Genomic DNA, 22607 nt, shown 5'->3' with positions numbered 1-22607 from the left:
TCCCACGACCATATGCAGTGTTCTATCTGTCAGGCGTTTGTTTCTAAGACCCTACATAGCTGTCTCTCCTATCTACTTACCTCAAAAAACAGTGGCTTAAGCGGTTAGCTCAAGGTGATATGGTGGAATCTTCCCATCCCAAGTGTCAGCCATCTGCCAAGAAAATGGCCAAAACATTTAGGTCCGATATGGCTGCTGTCCATCCTTCTGGGACATACCTCTCTCTCTCTCTCTCTCTCTCGAGAACAGTGTAAGCCCAGAGGATCAACCATCGGTTGCCACAGATTCCTCTGCCATGACCCCACTGGAGGCTGGCATACATCGAATTCTCACATGTCCTCGGAGGCTTTACAAATGTCTGTTCCTGACATCAAGGGGGAACCTCGGCTGATTATATCTGAGGGAATTAGGGGGATTCCACAGACCTTGGTTAGGGAGGAGATTCCTACTATGCTTATTGAAAGCCACCAGGGGTCTGACCCTCTGAGGGTATTTCATGTGGATGCCCCGCAGAAAAGACAACAGAAAGCCAAACATATTTCCCTGTAGTTAAGGATCCTAAACATGAAGGACATGATTTTACTCAGGTGTCATTTAATGCTTTAATGGCTTTAAGGCCTCCTCAAGAGGTGTCTATGCCTTCCCCTGCCTGGTCTTTCACTCCTCTTAAAAGATCAAGGAACTAGATTCTTTAGATGAGGCTCTGGATTCTGTGGAACAGTCCCTGACTTACTCTTCTCAAATTCTGTTCCCCTTGGACTATAGTTCAGACGAAGAGGATTCTATTAGTCCAGATTGCCCTTTGGGGGAACGCTGCTTTGGGGATACTGTTGCCCACGTGATGAAGTTGTTTTTTTTTTTTTTTTTTTAAAGTGGGATTGTTCACAAGTCTCTGACATTCAGAAAATATTTTATGACCTCCTCCAGATGGAGTCTCCCGAGCCATCAGCTGTTCCCCCTGTTGTGGCTGTCCTAATGGATACCTTTTCAGCAGCTTCTGTGGCCCCTAATTCTCAGCCCCCTGCACCCAAGAAACATGACAGATTTGACATGGTGCCTGACAAATGCCTTTCTGCTGTAGTGTCGGTCTCTTCTGACAAGCCCTCCAAGCTGCTGCTCTCTATCAAATGGCTCCCTTTAGATAAGGATAGTAGGGCTATGGAGAGGTTGGGCAAAAAGGTTTACACTGCTGCCACTATACTTTCGTGCCATCAACTGCCAGACTCCCATGACCAGGTATGTTTTGGCCCTCCTTTCTCAGATTTCCAATGTGGTTTTGGACATTCCGTACTCTGAGGAGAAGGCTTCTGTCCTTCTCTGTTGGGCTTACCTCCTAAGTTGCTCATCACTCTATCAAATGCAGCTGTGATGCAGTTGATACTTCCTCCAGGGTTGCTGCCTTTGGTCAGTTATGAGGCTTTTCTTGATGACATTAAAGTCAAATTGTTGGATGCTTCTTTGAATAATAAAACTCTTTTTGATGTTGCTGAATTTTACAAGTCTCTCCAGGATAAAGGTAAAGCCTTGCAGGAGTTAAAACACTTTTGTTTCTCTTATTCCCAAGTTTCACAGGAATTACACCTCCAAATCTGCTTTTGTTCATAGACAGCCTAGCCCACCACCTAAGGGAAAAATGGCTCTAAATGTGTGCCTCCTGCTAAAGTCTATGTAAAACCTACCTCCCAGAAACCTGCTTTTCAGGATAAGCCAGGTTTCATTTGACAATTTACTTCACCTTTTCCTCAGCCAGGTTCCATTATTTCTCAAGGTTCTGGGTCTCTGGCCTCTGTATCAGAGGTCAGACCACAAAAATATAAAAGAGATGAGAGTTCTGCTTCTAGCTCTTCAGGCTTTTCATTCCCTCTTTCATCCTGGGCCCCTTCACAGACATCACAGTGATGTGGTATGTCAACAAGTAAGGGGGGGGGGGGGGGTACAAGGTCATATCTTCTTTGCAGACTAGCTCTTCAGGTCTGGGGTCTAGCTGAACAATATCAAGTGAGTCATCAGGCAGTTTACATTCCCTCAGAGCACAGTCTAGTGGCAGACTCTTTGAGCAGGTCCAGCACACAAGCTCACAAATGGATGCTTTACAGAGATGTGTTCCTGGGCATTGTCCATAAGTAGGGTATTCCTCACATACATCTTTTTGCCTCCACCCTGAGCAGACAACTTCCTTTACTGTCTTCCACAGTCTCAAGTCCTCCTACTTGGAAACTGGACGCCCTGTTTTTCCTTGGAAGGGGATGTTTCTGTACACTTTCCTTACCCTTTCTCTGTTACCACTAGTTTGCATAAAAGACCATACAGGACTCTCCCAAAATCTTGCTAGTGACTCCATTTTAGTCCAGACAACATTGGTTCTTCCTTTCTCATTTGGCCAGGGAAAATCACCACAAGTTACCTCACCGGGTGGATCTTCTCACACAAGACAAGGGGTATCTTATCCAGCCTCACTTGTCCATTCTTCCATTGATGCTGTGCATGATAGGGTTTTGATTCCTTTCAAGCATCACTTTTCTGTGGATGTGCTTCGGGTTCTGCAGGAGGTCAGGAAACCCACTACCAGGAAATCATGTATGTTCAAGGAAAAGATTTTCTGTCTGATGCCTCTCTCGCCTTCAGGATCCCCTATCTGTGGAAGTTTCTCTGGTGCTCTCTTATTTTTTTTAATTTCTCTAAAACTTTTGGGTTTCTATTACCAAGACAGGAATGGACCCCCTTCCTAAGTCAAAGTATAAAGATCATGAAATTAGTGTTGTTGATATTAGCCAAAGGTACTCTTCAGAGCAGCGCAATGTGTACAGAATTGACTCCTTCTGCAATTCATAAGGAGTTACATGTATAAGTAAAATATCTAAATATAATTGTAAATTCTTTGAGACCCACTGCTTCTACTACTATTGGAACTGTCTGGGTATCCTTCTTCCACACTGCACTTGTTTCTGCCTACAAATCCAGGTATTTTATGACTTTCTCTCTCTCTGAATGTAAGACACTGTAATCACTACTAGGTGTAGCACTTTCAATGATCAATGCTATTTTTGTCTTCTTCGTGAACTACGATATCCGGTTTTCTTGCATCTAGTTTTTGAACTGCTGGTAGTGGGTGAAACCATGTGATACAATGCTTTATAATGCTTTGTGGCTCATGTTTCCAATGCTTCTCAGCTACTTCAATATTTCAATACTTGCACAATCTCCGATGCAACAGTCTTGCCACATTATTATGCCTTTCAGTATACAGGCCTTTTGCCATTAGTGTATCCCACCCAGCAACAAGATGTGCGACTATTTCCAAATCTGTTTTACAAAACTTGTATGTGTCTGCTTCTCCGACATGTTCAATGCATTTTGTAAACCAACATGTATGTAGTCCACAATCCTGGGTCACCAATAGCAGCCTTTCATCTTTTGGTTTAAAGTCAACTGTCTTTAACCATTCTTGCATTAAATCCTATTGACATGAGGTTGTTCAAGAAGTTTTCAGTACTTGTAACTATATTTATGCATTTTCCACATTTCTTGCCTTTTCATCTGATCCTTCACCTTATATTCTTTTTTTTGTTCGTTTGTTTTTTGGCACATTTGGTTGCTGACTGATTTTCATCTACTTCTGGTTTGATTTCCATTCCTGATCGAGACCGATATGCTTCTGCTAAACTAAACAGGTAAGTCATCTTACATTTGTTCTTCTCATGTTTTAAAACTGTCTCTATGCTTGGGTCTTTTGAGGTCAGCAAATATATATGCAGTCCTATGATTGCAGACCTATACATGCAATCAATTTCGAGGAGGCCCATACCACCTTCAGAATGGGGAATATATAACCTTGGTATGCTCTGATTTTTGTAAATCATTTGGTAAACATGAAGCATTTTTCTTGTTTTCCTGTCCAACTGATCCAATACCTTTTGGGGCCTGCCAGTTACCCAAAAGCTGTAAGCTAGAACAGAAAGGGCGAACTAGTTTACAGTTTGGACTTTGTTCCTAGATGTCCGAGCTGTTTTCAGTATCAATTTTAGTCTTCTAAAATATTCCTAAGTTTTATTTGCATTTGTTTATATTTTACTGTTGATCCTTCATCAATTCCTAAATATTTATATACTCCCTCATGCTCAAGTCCTTTTATATCACATTCCTGTCTGAGATTGATATTTTCTTAGTGCTGCAGTTTTCCTGCTTTAAAGGTTGCTCTCTTATCTGTGGGAACTCCTCCGTGCTGGGTTAGCATATTCTTCAGTTAAAACTTACCCGTTAGCAATCTCTACTTGTTTGCCCTCGACTCCTCCTCTGGTCTCAAGATTTGAGGTCATGCAATTTATTAAAGGCATTCTTCATATCAGGCCTCTCAGGAAGCGGATTCCACCTTCCTGAGACTTCACTTTTTTACCTGTAAAACTGACTCAGGCTTCTTTTTGTTCCTTATAACATTGTACTTGGAAGATCGTCCTTTTTTTGGCTTTCACTTCAACCAAGGGAGTGTATGAACCCCTGAGGCTCTCATGACGGTTCCTCCATTCTTATTTTTCCAGAGACAGGGTGTCTCTTCATACTAATCCTTTTTTATGCCCAAGGTGGTCAAATCAGTTGCCCCTTAATCAGTCTATTCACCTTCCTTCCTTTTTTTCCACTTCCACAATCTGCCAGTGAGAAAGTTCTTCACATCTTGGATTTGCACAGGCATCTTAGATATCATTTGGTAAAACTAAAGTTATTCACAGATTTGAGCAGCTATTTGTTGGCTTTCATCTCAGGTATTTGGGTTTCTAAGCAAACCATCTCTTCCTGGATGGATTTCTAAGGTTGTTTCTTTTTGTTATTCTTTTCATGGTTAATGGCTTTCCTCATCAGTAAATGCTCATTCTACCAGGGCTGTTGCCTCCTCTGGTGCTTTTTCCAAGGGTCTGGATAACAATTCCATCCTTGAGGTTGCTACTTGGCCCTCTGGTCATACTTTCACTAAGCATTACAAGTTGGAAGTCATCTCCAAGGCCAGACCAGGCTTTGCCACAGCTATACTGCATGGGTTTGTGGAGGACTCTTCCCTGCTGCCCTCCTCCCAGGCTTCCTCTTGAGCTTTTGTACTCTTTCTTAGGTTATGAATACTGCAACAGTGACATGGAAGGACATAGTACAGTTGTGTAAAATCTTACTATAACAGTAGATGTCTTTCTCTTCACTGTTGCAGTCTCCTGCCCCCTCTCCTCTAGCCTGTTCTTACTTGCCCTCCTGGCTGAGGGGCTTTTCTTCTTCTATTTTCCTTCTGGATGCACATGTTTTTCCTTGTCCCTAGGGGTATACTGTTCCCCTTGGGGCTTTTTAAGTTCTGAGTATGTGCATATGTGCATCCATATGTCACCGTTATGCCCCACGCCTTGCACAGGGAGTGTACATGTGATGTATAATGCCTATAAGTACCAAAGACTTTGGTATATTGTATGGATGTTGGGCTATCCTTGGCAGGAAATCCCTTAGGTTACGAATACTGCAACACTAAAGAGAAGGGCATCTACTGTTACAGTAAGATTTTACACAACTTTACGTTATTTAGGTTAAAAAAAATTAAACTTAGTTGCACAGCAATTTTAAACTTCTCTGAACCACACCAAAATACATTGGTCATCACCCAGTCCAGTCAACTGCTGTTCTGTGCACTCAGTTTGCTTTGCCATCACTCCTGTCCTCTCCTGACTCTCAAACACTTGGTATTTACCAAGCTCCACTGCCATTTCTTGATCATGCAAAAACTCTGCATCATCCACTCCAATCACTTCTGGGCATTTCAAATATGCCAGAAACAACCTGTTAAGCTCTGCAATTCAATTTTCATTGCTTCCAAACTGTTCATCACCTCCCAAACATTCAACCGTATGAGTCTGCTTGGATCACTAGTGGATTACCACAAAAAGTATTCCTGTCATGTTCCAACTCGTGACTCACTTCCATCGCCAAGCTGCTCACGATCTGCTATGCAACCCATTTCTTATCGATAAATGACACCTTCACTCTTCTGAATGCTAAAAACTGAGTCAGATAAACTACTGTTACTATAGAATTTAGAGTTTTTAGCTAATGAGCTTACACATAAACCCAAAGAACCATCCCACTTCATCAAGTACTACAAAACTTCTTTTTTGGTAAGATTTGATAAATCTCCAACTTCTCTACTCAGTGTTGAAGCAAAAGTATAAGTTTAGTAGGTCTGTCATTTTACCACCTTCTTCTGTCCAACCATTATCCAGTTTCTTTGGATTTAGTACTCATTCTTTTGTCCTTCTTTACAGATGGTTTTATAACTGCTTGTCATTATTTCTGCATTGTGTCTTTGCTTTTCTGCATACTCTTCTCCCCCCACCCCCCTTCCCTCACATTTGATGCTATCTCCTCAAAGAAACATACATGGTTGCTTCTTTCAGTTTTGCACATTAGTTTCACTCAAAGGTCTGCTGCTCTTACTGTGGCATTTTTGTGTGCCCCGGGTATTTCTTCTATAGCATTGCATTGCCTATTTGTTTGGAGTGTTTCTGACGTATTGCCCCATTTTTTACCCTAGTTTATCGTTCTGAAGTCCAGGGCCCTCAATTTTGATTAACCTGAATCTACACATTTTTGTATGCCGTACTAAACAGCCTGGTATCTTTTTAAGGTAACAAATGACTTACCGTCAGACTCTGAAGGCTCTCCATGAAAGTCATCTGCCCGAAAGATATGGACATCTAACAGCTCTGTCTCTCCTACAAACTCAAACTTGATTTGCCCAACTTTCTCAAGAGCATCAGCTACAAGACTGCACTCCTCCAGCAGTTCCCTGTGAACACAAATGATATAAATTAATTAATTAAATTTGGTATTTCATGCAATACCTTCCTAGTGAACACAAATGATATAAATTAATTAACTTTGGTATTTCATGCAATACCTTCCCAGTGAACACACATGATATAAATTAATTAATTAACTTTGGTATTTCATGCAATACCTTCCCTGTGAACACAAATGATCTAAATTAATTAATTAACTTTGGTATTTCATGCAATACCTTCCCTGGACTGGAGTAAGTGTATGCTGAATTTTTCACACTGTTTTATAGTGAAAACACTTACTTTTTGATACTTACCTTTATTACTGACTACTATTGTCAGTTATACCCGGGTTTCAGGCTTCATGTCCTGCTTTACCATGGAACAACTTACAGTAGAGTGTCGACTGTCTGAACTAATTGGGACCCAGGGTAGTTTGGATAATCAAACATATAATTGAACCATATAAAAACTTCTAAAATCCTGTTTTTTCTGCACACAGGAATACACTTTTCAACCATTCAGTGATTCCAGTGGACAATAAAGAATATTTCTTCACACACGACCTGGCTGCAAGCTCAAAAAACATGGTCAAGCGAATATGTGTAATGTTCACATATTCAGAATTTATGATTTTTCCTACCCAAAAACTGTGGAAGGCTGGTTCGGATAACTGACTCTCTACTGCATCAGCTTCTCGGTTCTTCCTTTATTAGGCCAAAAAATAAAGAAAATTCCTAGAAAGCCTTTGCCTCTTTAGCAGGCTGCTAATTTGCCTCAGTCACAGATTGGTGGCTCTGCTATAGCCATTTCTGGTTCCTTATTCCATACACAGTTTTCTTCCTTGGTTTCCTCTGATACAGTCCCTTCAGTTACCATAGACTGAGTGTCAGGCACATCCTCTGCGGCTGTTGCAGTGTGCTTAGTGGGCATGGCAGGGGGACCACTCTTGTTGGTCTTGGAGGAAGGAGCACGGAATGCTTCTCTGTCTAGTCAGACTGGGATGCCTATTACTTGGGGAGATATGACATGAATTAAGTCTGCTTCTATGGAAATTTCTCCTCAAATTAGGCAGACAGTTAAACATTTACCTTTCCCACCTCAATTACTTTAGACAGGGATAATTTGCTGGGCTTGGCTTAGTTTGGGCTTTTATTCTGGTTTTACTGGCAAAAAAAAAAATTGCCCCCCCCCCCCTCTGAAGTTGCTCAGTGGGATAAACAGGGAAATGGACTGCTAGGGCAACAATACTGTTTTTTTTTTTCTCATCAGGAGATGGATTCTGATTCAGAGGAAAGTGTTTTTTCTGATATCACACTGGAATAATTTTATTTTTCTGAAACCATAAACAAGATGAACCAATTGTTTCAGTAGGGACATAATGACATTTTGGTATCTCTGAAAAAAATATTATGATTTATTACAAGTGGAATTTCTCTCCTTTTCAGAGGATTCCTCCTCATGACCGGATGAGACTTTTTCCCTCCAGTCGTTCACCATTTGTGACTCAGGGGGTAATAGAACCTGTTCCTCCTTCTCTGATAGGAAACATTTTTTTATTCAAGAATATGCTGATATCAAACAAAGAAGCCTCATAGAAACCAGTCCTAGAGCTTTTCTTTCTCAATCTGTTTGTGAAAGTCCCAATGAGAAAAATGGTATCCTTTTACAACCTGTTACCTCTTATCCTCCTTTTGGTTTTCTTTTTTTTTTTTGGGGGGGGGGGGGGGTAATTACTGGTTCACATTTCAAAAGTTTTTAAGGTTTTCTGTGCCTGGCTTACACTAACGGTTATATTACCTTTGAGGTTTGCTCCAAAGGTGTTCACAAAATGTCTAATTTCAGCAACAGCCTATTGCAAACAGCAAGTTATTCACATTTTCCTTTATTGCGACAACTCGCTTATCATTACAGTCTTTTTTTCAAAGTGTCAGGAATCTCTAATTAAGGTAAGTTATCTCCTTCACAGTCTGGTTTTCTGAAGAACATTCCAAATTCTTGATCAACTCATTTCCACAGGATTTTATTCCTGGGATGTCTCTTACATGTTTCAGTTCAAATCAATTTCCTTCCGCAGGACACAGTAGATCTGAAAGATTGAGAGGTACCTAAAATCAGTTTTGTTCCATCAACACTCCCTGGTTTTTCAAATTCCAGTTTAGAAGTTTTGTAAAAAGGGAACTACTTTGGTGGAGAGACTAGTTGGATCTGAATCCAGGTCTCCCATTTTCCCTTCCAGCTCCAGCACAGTCAGTAGCTACAGACATCTCAGACTTTGCTTGGGGAGCGGTTTCTTTGCAGATAAAAGTGAATGATTTTTGGAAGAAAAAAGGCAGACCAAAACATACAAACATAAAACAAATGTTTGCAGTCATAAATGTTTTCATGTTCTCAATCATCTGTTTTCTTCATGGCTTCTACGAGTGATTGCTAACACCACCATAGTGATGTGGTATATAAACAAAGGAGTTGCAGATCTTATTCTGCGCAGACTAGCCATGGTTACCAGGGATATAGCAATATAGCACAGACTCACTCTACAAACATCTTGTATATTCTATCAGAGCAAAACAACAAGGCAGACAAACAGCAGGACCAGGACAGACCCTCACAAATGGCAGTTGAATAAGGGTGCATTTGAGGATTTGAACCAGCTGTAAGGTACACCTGAAGGAGATCTTTTCACCTCTGTTCACAACAAACAGCAAACTTATGCTCCAGGACTTCTTGCAAGCAGGCCTAGAAAACAGATGTATTCTCATTTCCTTGGACAGTAATGTTCCTGTATGCTTTTCCACTGATATCCAGGATTATTCTGAAGCGTTAGAAGAACTCTTCAAAAATCAGTGTGGCAACTCCCTTCTGGCCCAAGCAACAGTGGTTCTCTCTTCTTTTGGAAATGGTCAAAGGCAATTATCACAAGCTTCCTTATAGACTGGATCTACTCATACAAGACAGGGGTTGTTTGATACACCTCAGTTTGAAATAACTTCACCTAACTGCCTGGATGATGGAATTTTTATTTTTAAAACAAAAAAAATCTTTATTAAATTATCACTTATGACATAGGCGATCTTACATTTATTCAAATAAAAAACAAACACTGACACCACTTTAGTTGCAAACATTATGCATCACAGACACCAGTGAAACAACCGTAGCTGCAAACATTAAACATCACTTATAATCGATACAGTCACGGTCAGTTAAACAATATATACTTGGTGACGGTCCTTTTCTAAACAATTGCTTAACAGCAATCTTTATAAACTCGCGCATACTATCGAGGCAATTCCTTATTTTCTGTGTAGCATTCTGCAGTTGCTCCTTTTCTTATTCTGAGAGATTCCCCCTAGTTTGCAATACTTTATCATTTATCAATAACTCTAATTCTTGTTACTTATTAACCATATCTCCCTTTTTATTTCTACCCTAGTTTTAAATCCACTTTAATTTTTTCCCACTCCCTAGCTATATTTTTAGATGAAATTTATATATTTTCTATGAGCTCTTGAATTATTTCCAAAACCCATTCCTTAAATTCTTCTCTTTTCAACAGACAGGTGGGAAAGCGCTAGTGTCTCATTTTTATTTTATTACCTTGCATTTTTATTTTAATTATTGGTGCATGATCTAAATTTTTTATTGGGTGCATTTCAAGACATTCAATTAAATGCACACGTTCCTGTAAGAGATAAATTCTGTCTAGCCTAGCCCAGTTTTTGTGTCTTGGAGAATATGTAAATTCACTCTGAACCCCTAGTACTGAATTCACATATTCCATGCCAAACATTTTTATAAATTTCTTCAGAAATCTACCCTCCTTTGTTATATTTCCCCTTCTAGGCCCCCAGACACATCTTCACTATTGCAAATCAAATTCCAGTCCTCATCTGTTACTAATATTCCTTGCTGAAAGCTGATTATTTCTCCCAGAATTTTCTTAAGCTCCATTATAGGAGTTTTAGGTTGAATATAAATGCATGCCAGTGCAATTCTCCTCCCTTGCCAGTAGCCTCTTAGTACTATATGGCCATGGCCTCAAGCTCAAAGCCAAAAAGTGCATTGTCATCCCTTTTGGTAAAAACTCTGTACCCATGAACTACCACATAGGCGGTAGTCTACTTAACACCGAAAGTGTGATAAGAGACCTTGGGACACAGGTGGACAGTAGTCTCTCCTTTGATAATCACATCGCCACAAGTAGTCAAGAAATCCTTCTACGTGGCACACCTCATCACAAAAGGTTTCTCATCCAAGAAAAAAAGAGGTCATAGTTCCCCTCTACTCTTCACTCATTACACCCATTATAGAATACAGCGCCACTTTTGGTATGTACCTCACAAGACATCTACAACAACTGGAAAGGCCACAGAAATACCATACCTCACAGAGGGGATTACCAGCCTCAAACAGATGCCCTACGCAGACCATCTCAAAAAACTCCAGCTTTACTCTGTCGCATATTACCTACTCAGAGGCAATCTCTGCCTAACATACAAAGCTATGTCAAACCCAATCCCTCTGAGCTACACGCTCTAGGGACCTAAACCTTGTCACCACAATAAACAGAACATGCTGAGGGGATTTATTCTTGTCCCAGAGACTTCCCATACTCTGGAACAAAATACCTATCTATATCAAACAAGGCTCCTCATTAGCACTCAAGAAAACTCTTAACATGAGAAGCTTGCAGCTGAAGGCAACTATGTATCTGGTTCTTATATTTCTATGGAGACAAGCTGATAAGCTAGACAGGGGTCCAGGAAAGTAAATATTTGTGGGAAGCAATAGCCAGGGAATCGTTATGGCTAGGCTTGTATAGGCATTAGGGCCAATAGCCTAGTACCTACCTAGGAACCTATATATCTTCCATTATGGTCTTTTTTCCTCTTCTATCACTATTGGAGTTTCTCTTGCAATTAATATAAGTAGTCCTCTTTTCCTTTGCCCCAGATATTCCACTGAATAACCATCCTGAAAGCCTTTCTTTATTAAATTCACATGTTCGGTTCTTTCCAGGTGTGTCAGTAGCACAACTATTTGCGCTCTACATTTTTAATATAGCTCACTACTCTTTCTTTTTTGTACTTACCTGTAAGATCACTCAGATAGAAAGACATTACAGAAAGCATTATCTTCTTATAAAGTTATTATTACCACCTTTTACGTATAACTGCTTTTTTGTTATATTCTAGTTTCAACTTTTATGTTACATGCATATATTGCTTGGCAGGTTGGTCTTTTATACAGTTGTTCCTTCTCATATCTATTTCAGCCTATGCCACACAGAACTTGTTGTTTTATTGAAATCCCTCAAACAACAACCTCCCTCAATATCCCCTAAAACCTATTCACTTAATAGCAACACACAAAACTATGTACATCTTCAAATATTGAAGTTTCTGCTTCCTAAGTAGAACAAAAGTTCTAAACTGAAAGTCACACAGACAAGCTAGAGTTAACGAAAAAGAAAGGTTGGGCATGTTAAGACGCACGATACAGCCTGTTCTTTTAGCAAGAGCTATCCAGTTTTGTCGTATCTTTATAGTACTCTCATCTGTGAAAACACTTTCTTCAAGCCCTTTCTTCTTATCAGATTGTTTTCTAGTGTCATGTAGATCAGATACAAAACTTCTAAGGATAACTTACATACCAGGAAAAAAGCCTTATAATATTCAATATTCTTTCATTTACATACTTTGTAATAAACTTGTTACTGGATAAAGCCTAAGGCCTTAACCTAATCATTTCCATATGCAAGCATGGGAAAAGGCACACACTTACTTTTCTTTTGTAATAACCAGACCTTTCCTCTCATCTTTTTTTTTTTTTTTTTTTTACATTGCAGTGCCCTATATTTCTTAACACTGAACAAGGAGAAAGAGAGAAGGGAGAAAAAGAAAAAAAACAAAACCATCTGTTTATATTAACATCCCGTTACATTTAAAAAAAAGAGAAAACATTACTTCATAGCTCACAAAGAAAGTTATGAAACATATTAATAGTACCATTAAGAAAAAAAAAAAAGAAATTTGTTTTACAGTTAACTTTCTCCCTCCTCTTCCCCTCTTGAAGTAGTACTTTGAAGGTGAATGACATGAAGTAGGGCATATGCTTTTAGAGCCCTCTACACGTTTAACGAAGTCCACAAAAATCCAATATTCCAAAATCCTCTTGTTCTGCAATGTTTCACAAGTACAATTATGGCTATTTAATCCCACATTTGCCAGTTTCTAAGTCACTGATTTTACTCTCCGAACATTAATAACATGAAGCAGAGCATATGCTTTAAAGTCCCCTATAAGTTTAACAAAGTCCAAGGAAGTCCAATGTTTTCAGATTTTCTTGTTTTGTCATGTTTCACAAATATAATTAATTGTTTTATCATCCCACATTTGTCCATTTCCAAGTTAGTAGCTTTAATCCTGTTCATCTCCTAAATCCTGTCTCGGTTTCATTTCCAACATATTCGAGTCTTCTAGTTGACTCTTATGGTTTCTTCCTTCTGTCAGGCATTTTTCGTAGAAACAGTGGAAAAGATTTCATGGGCTAAGTCTCTATGTAGTCCTTATCACCAGACAAACACTAAGCAGAACCTCCTTCTGTTTCACAGCTCACCCTTTGTTGGACAAACTTTTGTATCAAGTCCTTAGCATGTACTGCATCAAAAATGGTTTTGCCCCTCCAGGGAAAAACACGTTGAAGATGGCCGAGTACATCAGTCTGAATCTCACACCTACTTCTCGACATTTCCTAAATAATGGAATATATTTACTCCTCTTCTGCCTAGCGTACAATGAGTAGTCATTCTCCACAAACACTCTAATATCTCTGACTTTTAGCACTTTATCCTTCTGTCACAGTTCTGTCAGAATCAACTCCTTCTGCTGATAAGACTGCATCTTTACTATTAACGTTCTAGGTTATCTAGAAAGATTTGGAGCACACACATGATGAGCTCTTTCAATTAACAATTCCTGTTGTGGAATACCAGTCCAGTTGCTTATTTGTGATTTCATAAAATTAATACAGTTAGCTCCTTCCAGCTTCTCTGGTACAGCAGAAAACCGCAGGTTTTCCCTACGTGCTCTGTCCTTCAATTTTATTCGTTTTTGAAACATCTCTTCTTGTGCAGTCTCATATTCAGTCAGCCTTTTCTTCATTTCTACCTCAGTTTTGCTATTCTGTCACCTTATCTGAATATCTTTTTAAAGCATCTTCCATTTTTTCCAGTATTTTATTGTTTGTGTTGATATACTCCATCAGTGTTTCATTTATTGTAACCAGGTCTGTGTGCAGCTGCTTTCTTCTAGGTTACTGGAAGTCATGTCTGGAGCTTGTATTGCTTCTTGCTGGACAGCTGAAATATTTACCACCCCAGTCTGTGATTTTTCCTCACATTTTGCAGCTGATTTTCCTCCAGGTCCTTTACATTTCTTTTTTTCCCTGCATCCAGGCAGTAGACTTACTAGTCAGTTACAAAAATTTTCCCAGAAATCTAAGGTCAATGGCTTTTTCTGCTAAGTTTCTGTTTTCAGACAGAGAGCCTGAATTAAGCTGTTACTCAATGTGCAGCCATCTTAGAAGTCTGCCTAGATGATAGAATTGTAATCCTTTTTAGGCACCTACTTTCTGAGGATGTGCAGAAGGTATTAAAGGAGACAAAGAAACTTGCTACCAAGAAATTATATATTAGTAAATGGAAAAGGCATCTTGTTGGTGCCAACATAAGAACCAGGACCCTTTTAAAGCAAGTATTTTTCTGGCTTTACAATATCTGTATGAGTTATTCTCTGTCCTTTTTCTTCTGTACCACGGTTTGTTTGTTGGCCATTTCAGGGCATCTGCCCAAGGAGCCCCCTCTTTCAAGGCAATGCTAGGTCAAGATTTTTTTGAAGGGAGTACAGCAAACCGGTCCACCTAGAAAACAAGTAACTCCTCCTTAGGATGTTAACTTTGTTTTGGAAGATTAACTCTTCCTCCATTTGAACCAGCTCATTGCTAATTTTTCTGACTACTGCAAGAAGAGTGTCTAAGTTGCAAGCTCTAATGGTGGGTCAACCTTACCTCATTTTTCACAAAGATAGTTTCCTTAAGAACTAACCCTTCATTTATGCCTAAACAGGCATCCATGTTTACTTAAAGCCAATCTATCCATATGTCTGTCTTCTTTCCAGAACCTAAAAATGAGGGAGAAAGGATTCTTCATACTCTGAATATCCACAGACAATTCAGATACTACACTGACAGGACTAAAACTTTTAGAAATTTTGATCAGTTATTCATTTCTTAGGAAGATAAGAAAAAAGGACAAACTACAAAGCAGACTGTTTCCAAACAGCTGTCCTTATGCTATCTCATTTTGTTACTCCCACCATAACAGGTCAATTCCAGACAGAGTAAAGACCTATTCAAAAAGAGCTTTGGCTTCATCAGTAGCTTTTTGGAAAGGGGTGGACCTTGGAAGTATTCTAAAGGCAGGAAATTTATCTTCTGTACATACTTTTACAAAGCAGTACAAATTAGGATTCCCTTTCCAGGTCTAGAGCTGGCTTTGCTAAAAGCATTCTCCAGGGGCTTCTGGAACCTCATCCTAACTCCTCCCAGTCCTTATAACCTACGGTATTCTACCTGTATTGCTAAGGGGAAGCAGTACCTTTCACTGTGTTTTTCCATAGATGAGTGAAAAAGCCAGTGCAACTGACTGAAAATCAGATCACTGAACAGTACCAGTCTTTTCCACAATTACATTGTGGTGCAGTGGGGAATCAGGGAATATGGACTTTCCCCAGTGTAGTGCAATCTTGGAGTTGATGTATATAATTTGTATGGGTATGGGTGTGGGGGTGGAGGGGGACTTGCTCCCTGCATAAACTGTAATTTACTGTATTTTTTGTGGATTGATGTTTTCTTCTAAGAATAGGTTTGATAATTTTTGGATCAACATTTGCATTTTTGATGGAAAATTAAGCTTCCAGTTAAAGCTATGGCAGCACTGCTCAAATGATGACCATACTACAGCTGTGTAAATAAAATCATAAACAAATCAATATTCACTGCTGCAGTAGCCAATCCCTCCCTCCTTCCTCTATATTTTTATATATTTTTTGTTGACAGAGTGTGGACACTGGATTTTACTGTCCTAGCATTGTCCCTTCTTCAGAGCTCTAACCTCCCTCTCTCAGTTGGCATAAAAACTCTTAAGGGCTTGAAGCCAAGACTGTTGATGCCCACTGCTGTGCTTGTCAATGATTTGGGGGCATGGAAGATGCCATTAAGTTTTGGAAGTAGGGCGGCTATTATATATAGCCCATATAGCTAAAGCTACTGCAGCAATGATCATTCATTTATGGTTATTGTCAGTTTACTTACATAACTGTACTTTCTGCTAAGTAGGGCTCAAGCACTATTGTTTCTAAATCTCTTAATTTGCATGGCAAGGACACTTGCAAACGGTTAACTCAAATCATCATGATGCTTTGCACACACCAGAGTCACTGTGGCTAGCACTGCACATGCCTCCAGGGGATCTGTAATTTCAAATCTAACCATCTGTAAAAATGGAGTTTGCTGTGTTGTCTTTCTTCTTTCCAACAGACACAGAGATACATGACTGACATGTTTCACACCTTAAAATGCCATTGTAAATCATAATATGGCATTTATATTATCTGAACCCACTATGTGTTGCACAAATGAGATCCCAGACACCCATTGTGAATGGCAAATTGGACATGGGAGGCCTGACTTGTGTGTTAATTTTCTGCCATTTTTCATGGAAATTATTCATGGTGAGATATCATGGTTGGAGAAGGAGAGGGCAGTGCTTCTTTATATTAAAATATTTCTCTACCTCCTCCATAAAGATTATAGCCACAGGATCCTGCAGGTGAAGCCTGGAGGACTTTAGCACAGGGTGTCATCCATGCCACTGGCATCCCATGCACAGGGGAAACAGTGCTGCCGCTATTACAGTGACATGAGGCAATGCAATCATGATCTCCTATGCCAATGGGAGGATGAATCTAAACAGCAGTCAGCACCTCTGTACTGCAAGTATAACTTATCTACGCTACACTGAATAACCCAAAAAATGCCATTTTCTTTGGTTATTCATAGTGTCATGTTGGACCTTAGTTTTGTGTACTACTATGGATGGAAGTTCCATTTTGATTTTGAACAGAGTCATTGGAAGTCAAACGTCACCACAAGCTGTCAAGTCTAACCCAACTGGCAAACAATGTCCAATTGGTTAAAGGAGAGCTCACTCAATTGGTTGAAATGGTGTCTCAACTACTTCATCTGTCACAGGGGGGGAGGGTTTGCCTTCCAGTGTTTGTAAAGTTTTGGGTGAAGGACTTGTGAGCTTTTCACAGTAAGAAGATGATGCTGAAAGAACAGTGCCTGTTTTGAGTTATACCCTAAGGAAACGAGATGGGGATGTTGGTTTCACTCATCCGACTTCAGCAGTTTTTCGACTGGATGGTGGTAAACCTTTTAACCTTGGAGGAAGGAATGAAGCTGTTAAGTTTTTTAATTAATGGAATGACTACTGATTTTCACACAATGGCTCCAAAACCAGGTACTATGCATTGTAGTGCTATTTACAGCAATGGGGGAGAGCCTAGTACAAGCCAACTTTATGATCGTAGTGGAACACTTTTTAAAAACTGGTTGGATAGCTATGACAGCAGTGAAGTTTTTCAAAACATTTTTCACAATGTATCTGCATATCAGAAAGGGCAATCATTTATGGAATTGCTTAAGGATGTTATTTTCAATTTAGAAAATAAATTTCACAAGTTAAAAAGCCTGTGCTTAGATAATACATTCCCTTAGATACAAGTTAACAGACAAATTGTTCCACAGGGAGTGCTTAAGTTTCCAAATGGCCTTGGTTTTAATGACCAGCTGTACCGAGAATTTATTTTGCTTTTTCACCATCATGGTTTTGAACTGATGGAGCTTATTATTATGCATAATAATGTCAAAATTGATTGTTTAGTGAATGAAGCCAATGAATGAAGCAGATTGTTTGAATGAAAAAATTCTAAATGATTTACTTTTTGATAATTACAAATAATTACATGTATGAGAACATATTTTATAAGGTGGATAGAAAATGTATATTAAATGGAAACAAAAGAAACAAGTGAGGATTTAAAGCAATATGGGAATATGACTGTCTATCCACTGAATTATAAAAGGAATAAGGGAGCAAAACAGACAGGGAATATTTCCCATACATTTAATGAGGACACAGCCCTTGAAACTGGGAGGAGGTGTAATGAGGAGAGTAGAGAAGAATTTCCCCCTCTTATGAGAATAGAAAGTTCAGTCAATCCAAAATGGATTTTATGCAACAGAAGAAAATCAGAGAAGGCAAAGACGAAAGGGAAGAGAGGATTTTAAAGGTGGATTCTAATGGGCCTGTTCACACCCTGAGAGGTTACAACATTTACAAATATAGTAACTTACAGGTAGCTGTGGAACATTTTTAAATTTTTGAAAAGGGCTTAAAATGTATTCCTTTGGGAAATTCCAATATTTCCATTACTTTAGTAGAGAAAACTTTTTACTAGGAAACTGAATTTAGATCTTAAGTTGGAAGGTAAAAACAAGGGCATTAACACAGAAAGAGAACTTGTGAAGAAAAAAAGCCTTTTTAACCCTCCCTTACATCCTATTTTATAAACTTTTGAGCAAGAGTGTATGCAAGACTTATACCAAATAGGTAATAAAAAGCTTAAAAAGCATGCAACTTGTCCAAAAAGGAAAGAGTACTGTTAGACAACTTAACCAGCAACCCTAACATTTGGATCATGAAACCTGATAAGGGAGGGGGACTGTTCTATACGATTCCATGTCCCAAATCCTTTGAGACAGTGATATATTCACCCATGTCTAGAAATGAAATTAATCTAGTGTATCATAGAATTGACATGTTTTTTGGAAGAACTTTTGATTGATGACAGGGTGTTTGTTGGGGTATACAACTTTCTCAAAGTTGAAAAGCCTCTTGTTCCATTAATTTTCTGGGATTCCCAAAAATCTGTAAGAATGTTGTAAACCCACCCTTCAGACCAAATGTGGCAGCCAGTGGATCTAAAACTCATTCTTTGGATGTCTTTATTGATAGATCATTACATCTTATTTCTGACACAAAAATCCATATGGCAAAGGATTACTGGAACTTCCTATTAAGACTTACCCCAAATTTAGCCACTCCCTCAGTTGTTTTAACAACTGATGTAGTTGATTTATTCTCTTCTATCCCCATGGAAGATGGCCTAACACTCTTTCAACCTTTGAAACTTTAAGCACCGATCAGATTAATCTTATTATGGAATTGACTTCCATAGTCTTGTAGAAAAAGAAGTTATATACTCAACATAATGTTCCATCTGTGTTGTCGATTTTCATTTTTCCTCAACTAATGGGACTCAGATCTGACCCTTGGATCCAGCTCGGCCGTTCTAGTAGCTCGCAGCTGCCAAAAAACTCTTGAGTTCCCTTCCTGCACATAATGCTCTATATGCCCAACCTCTCTCAGATCCATACCTCTCAACTGTACAGATTTTTGCCTCATATTTTTGGTCCGTTTTTCATAAAATTGTGGACTTCAATCTTTAATGATTTGCTACTAATCTGACAGAAGTAGGAAAATAATAAAACACATACGAGTTTCAGACTTCGTACTCATCAGAAAATTCATGCTATTGCAAAACATGTTATTCTGTCAACTTTCTAAGTTTGTAAGAGCAATATTTAAAATTTGTCCCTATTTTTAGTTTATTATCCCACATTTATGGCTTTGCCCAGATTTCTCTCTCTAAGAGGTTGAGAGGTATGCTCAGATGCTTCCACAGCTTGTGAAAGAAAGAAAAGGGAAAAAATAATGACACTATAAGCCATTGCCATAACTTGAGTTCAACATAAGGGACTGGAGGTGTCCCTGTGACACACTCCACTTGAAGTCATCAGAAAAAGGCAGTGGGCTGGACGGGGGGAAAGGTTGAGGAAGAATGAAAATGGACAACACAGAACGTTCTGGTGAGTCCATAACTTCTTTATCTGATGTCAGTTTTCATTCATTTCTCAACCAATGGGACAGCATCCCCAGCTACCTAAAGTCTTGGGTGGGCTCTAAGGAAGCATATTCCTGAGTACAATCGAGCTAAAGGTTGCTCTTCATCTCGAGATCATGTCCAATTTTTAATGAGTGATAAAGATATGAGGATTAGACCAAGTAGCAGCTACACAAATATCATCCATGGATGCTCTGGACTGAATACCATGGAAGTAGCCATAGACCTGGTTGAATGAGTCTTAAATGTTTTTGGCAAGTGAAGATTCAATTTATTGTAAACGAAGGAAATGCAGTCTGTTAGCCATTTAGATAAAGTTATTTTAGCAGCTCATTTCCCCAACTTATTAAATAAAAATGAAACAGGAAGTTGGTCTGACTTTCTAATATCTTCTGTTCTGTGCAATTAGAAATCCAATTGCTTATGAACATCCAGTAAATGTTGCAAGTATTCTCCCTTATTTGTGAAACTGGGGAAAGTACAGGCAGGTGATTGAGCTGACTAATGTTGGATTCTGACACTACTTTAGACCGGAAAGAGGCAGTGGTACGCAAGGAGACCATGTCTTTGTGAAAAATCAACTACAGAGGTTTGGAAGACCAGGCCTGTACCTCTGAGATTCTCCTGGTGGACGTAATAGCAACTAAAAAGATGTTTTTTCACGTCAAAAACTTCAAATCACATGTAGTTGCTGGTTCAAAGGGAGAATGTGTTAAGGCCTGCAATACCAAGTTCATATCCCATGGGGTTACGGGATCTTTATAAGGGGGCTTGCGAAGCAGTGTGCCCTTCAAAAAGGCTTTACACAGTTTAGAAGAAGCTAAAGATGAATTTTGAAACCCCACATGAAAATTAGAAATGGCAGCAAGTTGAACTTTCAGAGTCGATGCCCTAGCACCCTCACTGAAAAATGTTGCCAAAAATACAAGAATAGAATGAAAGAGAGCTGAAAAGAAGGCTACCTGATTTTGCTCTGCCCAGTAAGCACACTTCCTCCATTTAATTCTGCAGAGCTTCCTGGTGGAGTGTTTATGTGATGACAGGAGAATAGAACGGACAGAAGAGGAAAGTATTGGCAACCTGGCTACTAATGGAACTATAGAAATGATGCGGTCAGTTTGTGATTTTGGAAGGTCTAGGTGAACCAGGCCTGTTGGATGAGACAGGAAGTCCAGCATTGGATCTGGAATCAATGGAGGATGCAGGAGGTAAGGCCACAGGAAGCGGAACCAAATTTGTCAAGGCCGATAAGGTGCAATGAGGATGACTCTGTTCTTCAACCTGACTGCTTTCTGAAGGAATTTGGGGATCAAAGGAGTTGGGGGGGGGGGCAATCGTGGAGTACAGCATCTCTCGGTGACTCCCCTGGTGGGGTGGGGATCAGGGCAAAAAAGCTGCTGCACTTCTTTTTCAGGGAAGATGTGAAGAGATCACAGCAAGGCTGGCCCCACTGCTGGAAGATCATGTCCGACACTCTGTTGTTGAGAGACCACTCATGAGGAAGTAGAATGGACCTACTCAATTTGTCTGCTATCACTTTGGACTTCCCTGGAATGTGTGCTGCAGTCAGAAAGTGGTTGGAGGTGATCGTCCATTGCCACATTCTTAGGGCTTTTCGAAATAGGGGGTAGGGTCTTGGTTCCACCTTGTCTGTTGATATACCAAACCATAGACATGCTATCTGTTTGAATTACAGCCATTCTGAGAGGAAGAGAGTCTTGGAATGCCTGCAATGCTAACAGCACCTCCCTCATCTCCAGAACATTGCTATACAAGTTGGCTTCTTTGGGAGACCAACTGCCTCGGACTGTCTTGCACAGGAAATGCCCCCCTACACTCAATCTGGAAAGTTCTATGGTCACGATGGCCTTGGGTTGAGGGAGGACAAAGGGACGACCTTGCAGAGGTTGACATAACTGCATCCACCAGGAAAGATATCACTTTCAAACCTGAGAAATCTTTATTTTTGTAGACATGGGCTGAGAGAGAACTGACCATTGTGCTTGAAGTACCACTGCAGAACCCTCCTGTGATATCTTGCCAAGGGCAGAAAGATTACCGCTGCTGCCACTGATCCCAATGCCTGAAGAACCAATCATGCTGAAATCCTGGTATCGCAGATTATTTTCCTGACCTGAGTTTTTATCATCTGTAGTCTTGACTTGGGAAGAAATGCTATCATTGACGCGGTCAAATACAGCCCCTATGAACTCCAGAGTATGAGTGGGTTGTAATTGACCGTTATACCAAAATGTGAACAAATTTGCAACACGTGGTCTCTCACTTGCACCAGTTGATGCCTGGTCATGGTGGTGATGAACCAGTCATCCAAACACAAACACCCAGAATCCCTGCAGTCTCAAGCAAGCTGCTACCCACTGCCATGCACTTGGTGAACACCCTGGGGGCTGTGGTGAGACCAAAGGGCAGTGCTCTGAACTGGTAATGACTGGCTCCCAGCCGGAAGCATAAGTACCTTCTGGATCATCTGTTCATCTTTATGTGATAGAATGCATCCTAACAGTCTATCAAGCACATCCAATTGTTCTTGCTCAAAAAGGGCAAAATGGACTGAACCATGACCATCCAGAACTTGGTGTGTTGAACTGCTTTAACACGCTGAGATCCAAAATCGGTCTTCAGACCCCTGTTTTCTTTGGCACTAAAAAGAATCTTAATTAAGTTCTGGACACTATCTGGTCTTCTGGTCTGG

General features: G+C 39.8%; 1 protein-coding gene across 1 annotated transcript in view; it reads right to left on the bottom strand.

Annotated features, from left to right (window-relative positions):
* Positions 1–22607, bottom strand: part of NUDT1 (nudix hydrolase 1) — a 180887-nt gene that overhangs the window by 47202 nt on the left and 111078 nt on the right. The window contains exon 2 of the mRNA XM_044088926.1: positions 6666–6811. Coding sequence (XP_043944861.1) covers positions 6666–6811 — 146 coding nt within the window. The remainder of the gene's footprint in view (positions 1–6665; positions 6812–22607) is intronic.

The sequence above is a fragment of the Protopterus annectens genome, chromosome 12.part0, assembly GCF_019279795.1.
Source record: "Protopterus annectens isolate FY-2018-M chromosome 12.part0, PAN1.0, whole genome shotgun sequence".
In the NCBI taxonomy this organism is placed as follows: Eukaryota; Metazoa; Chordata; order Ceratodontiformes; family Protopteridae; genus Protopterus; species Protopterus annectens.
This window is presented reverse-complemented; position numbering and strand designations above follow the sequence as displayed.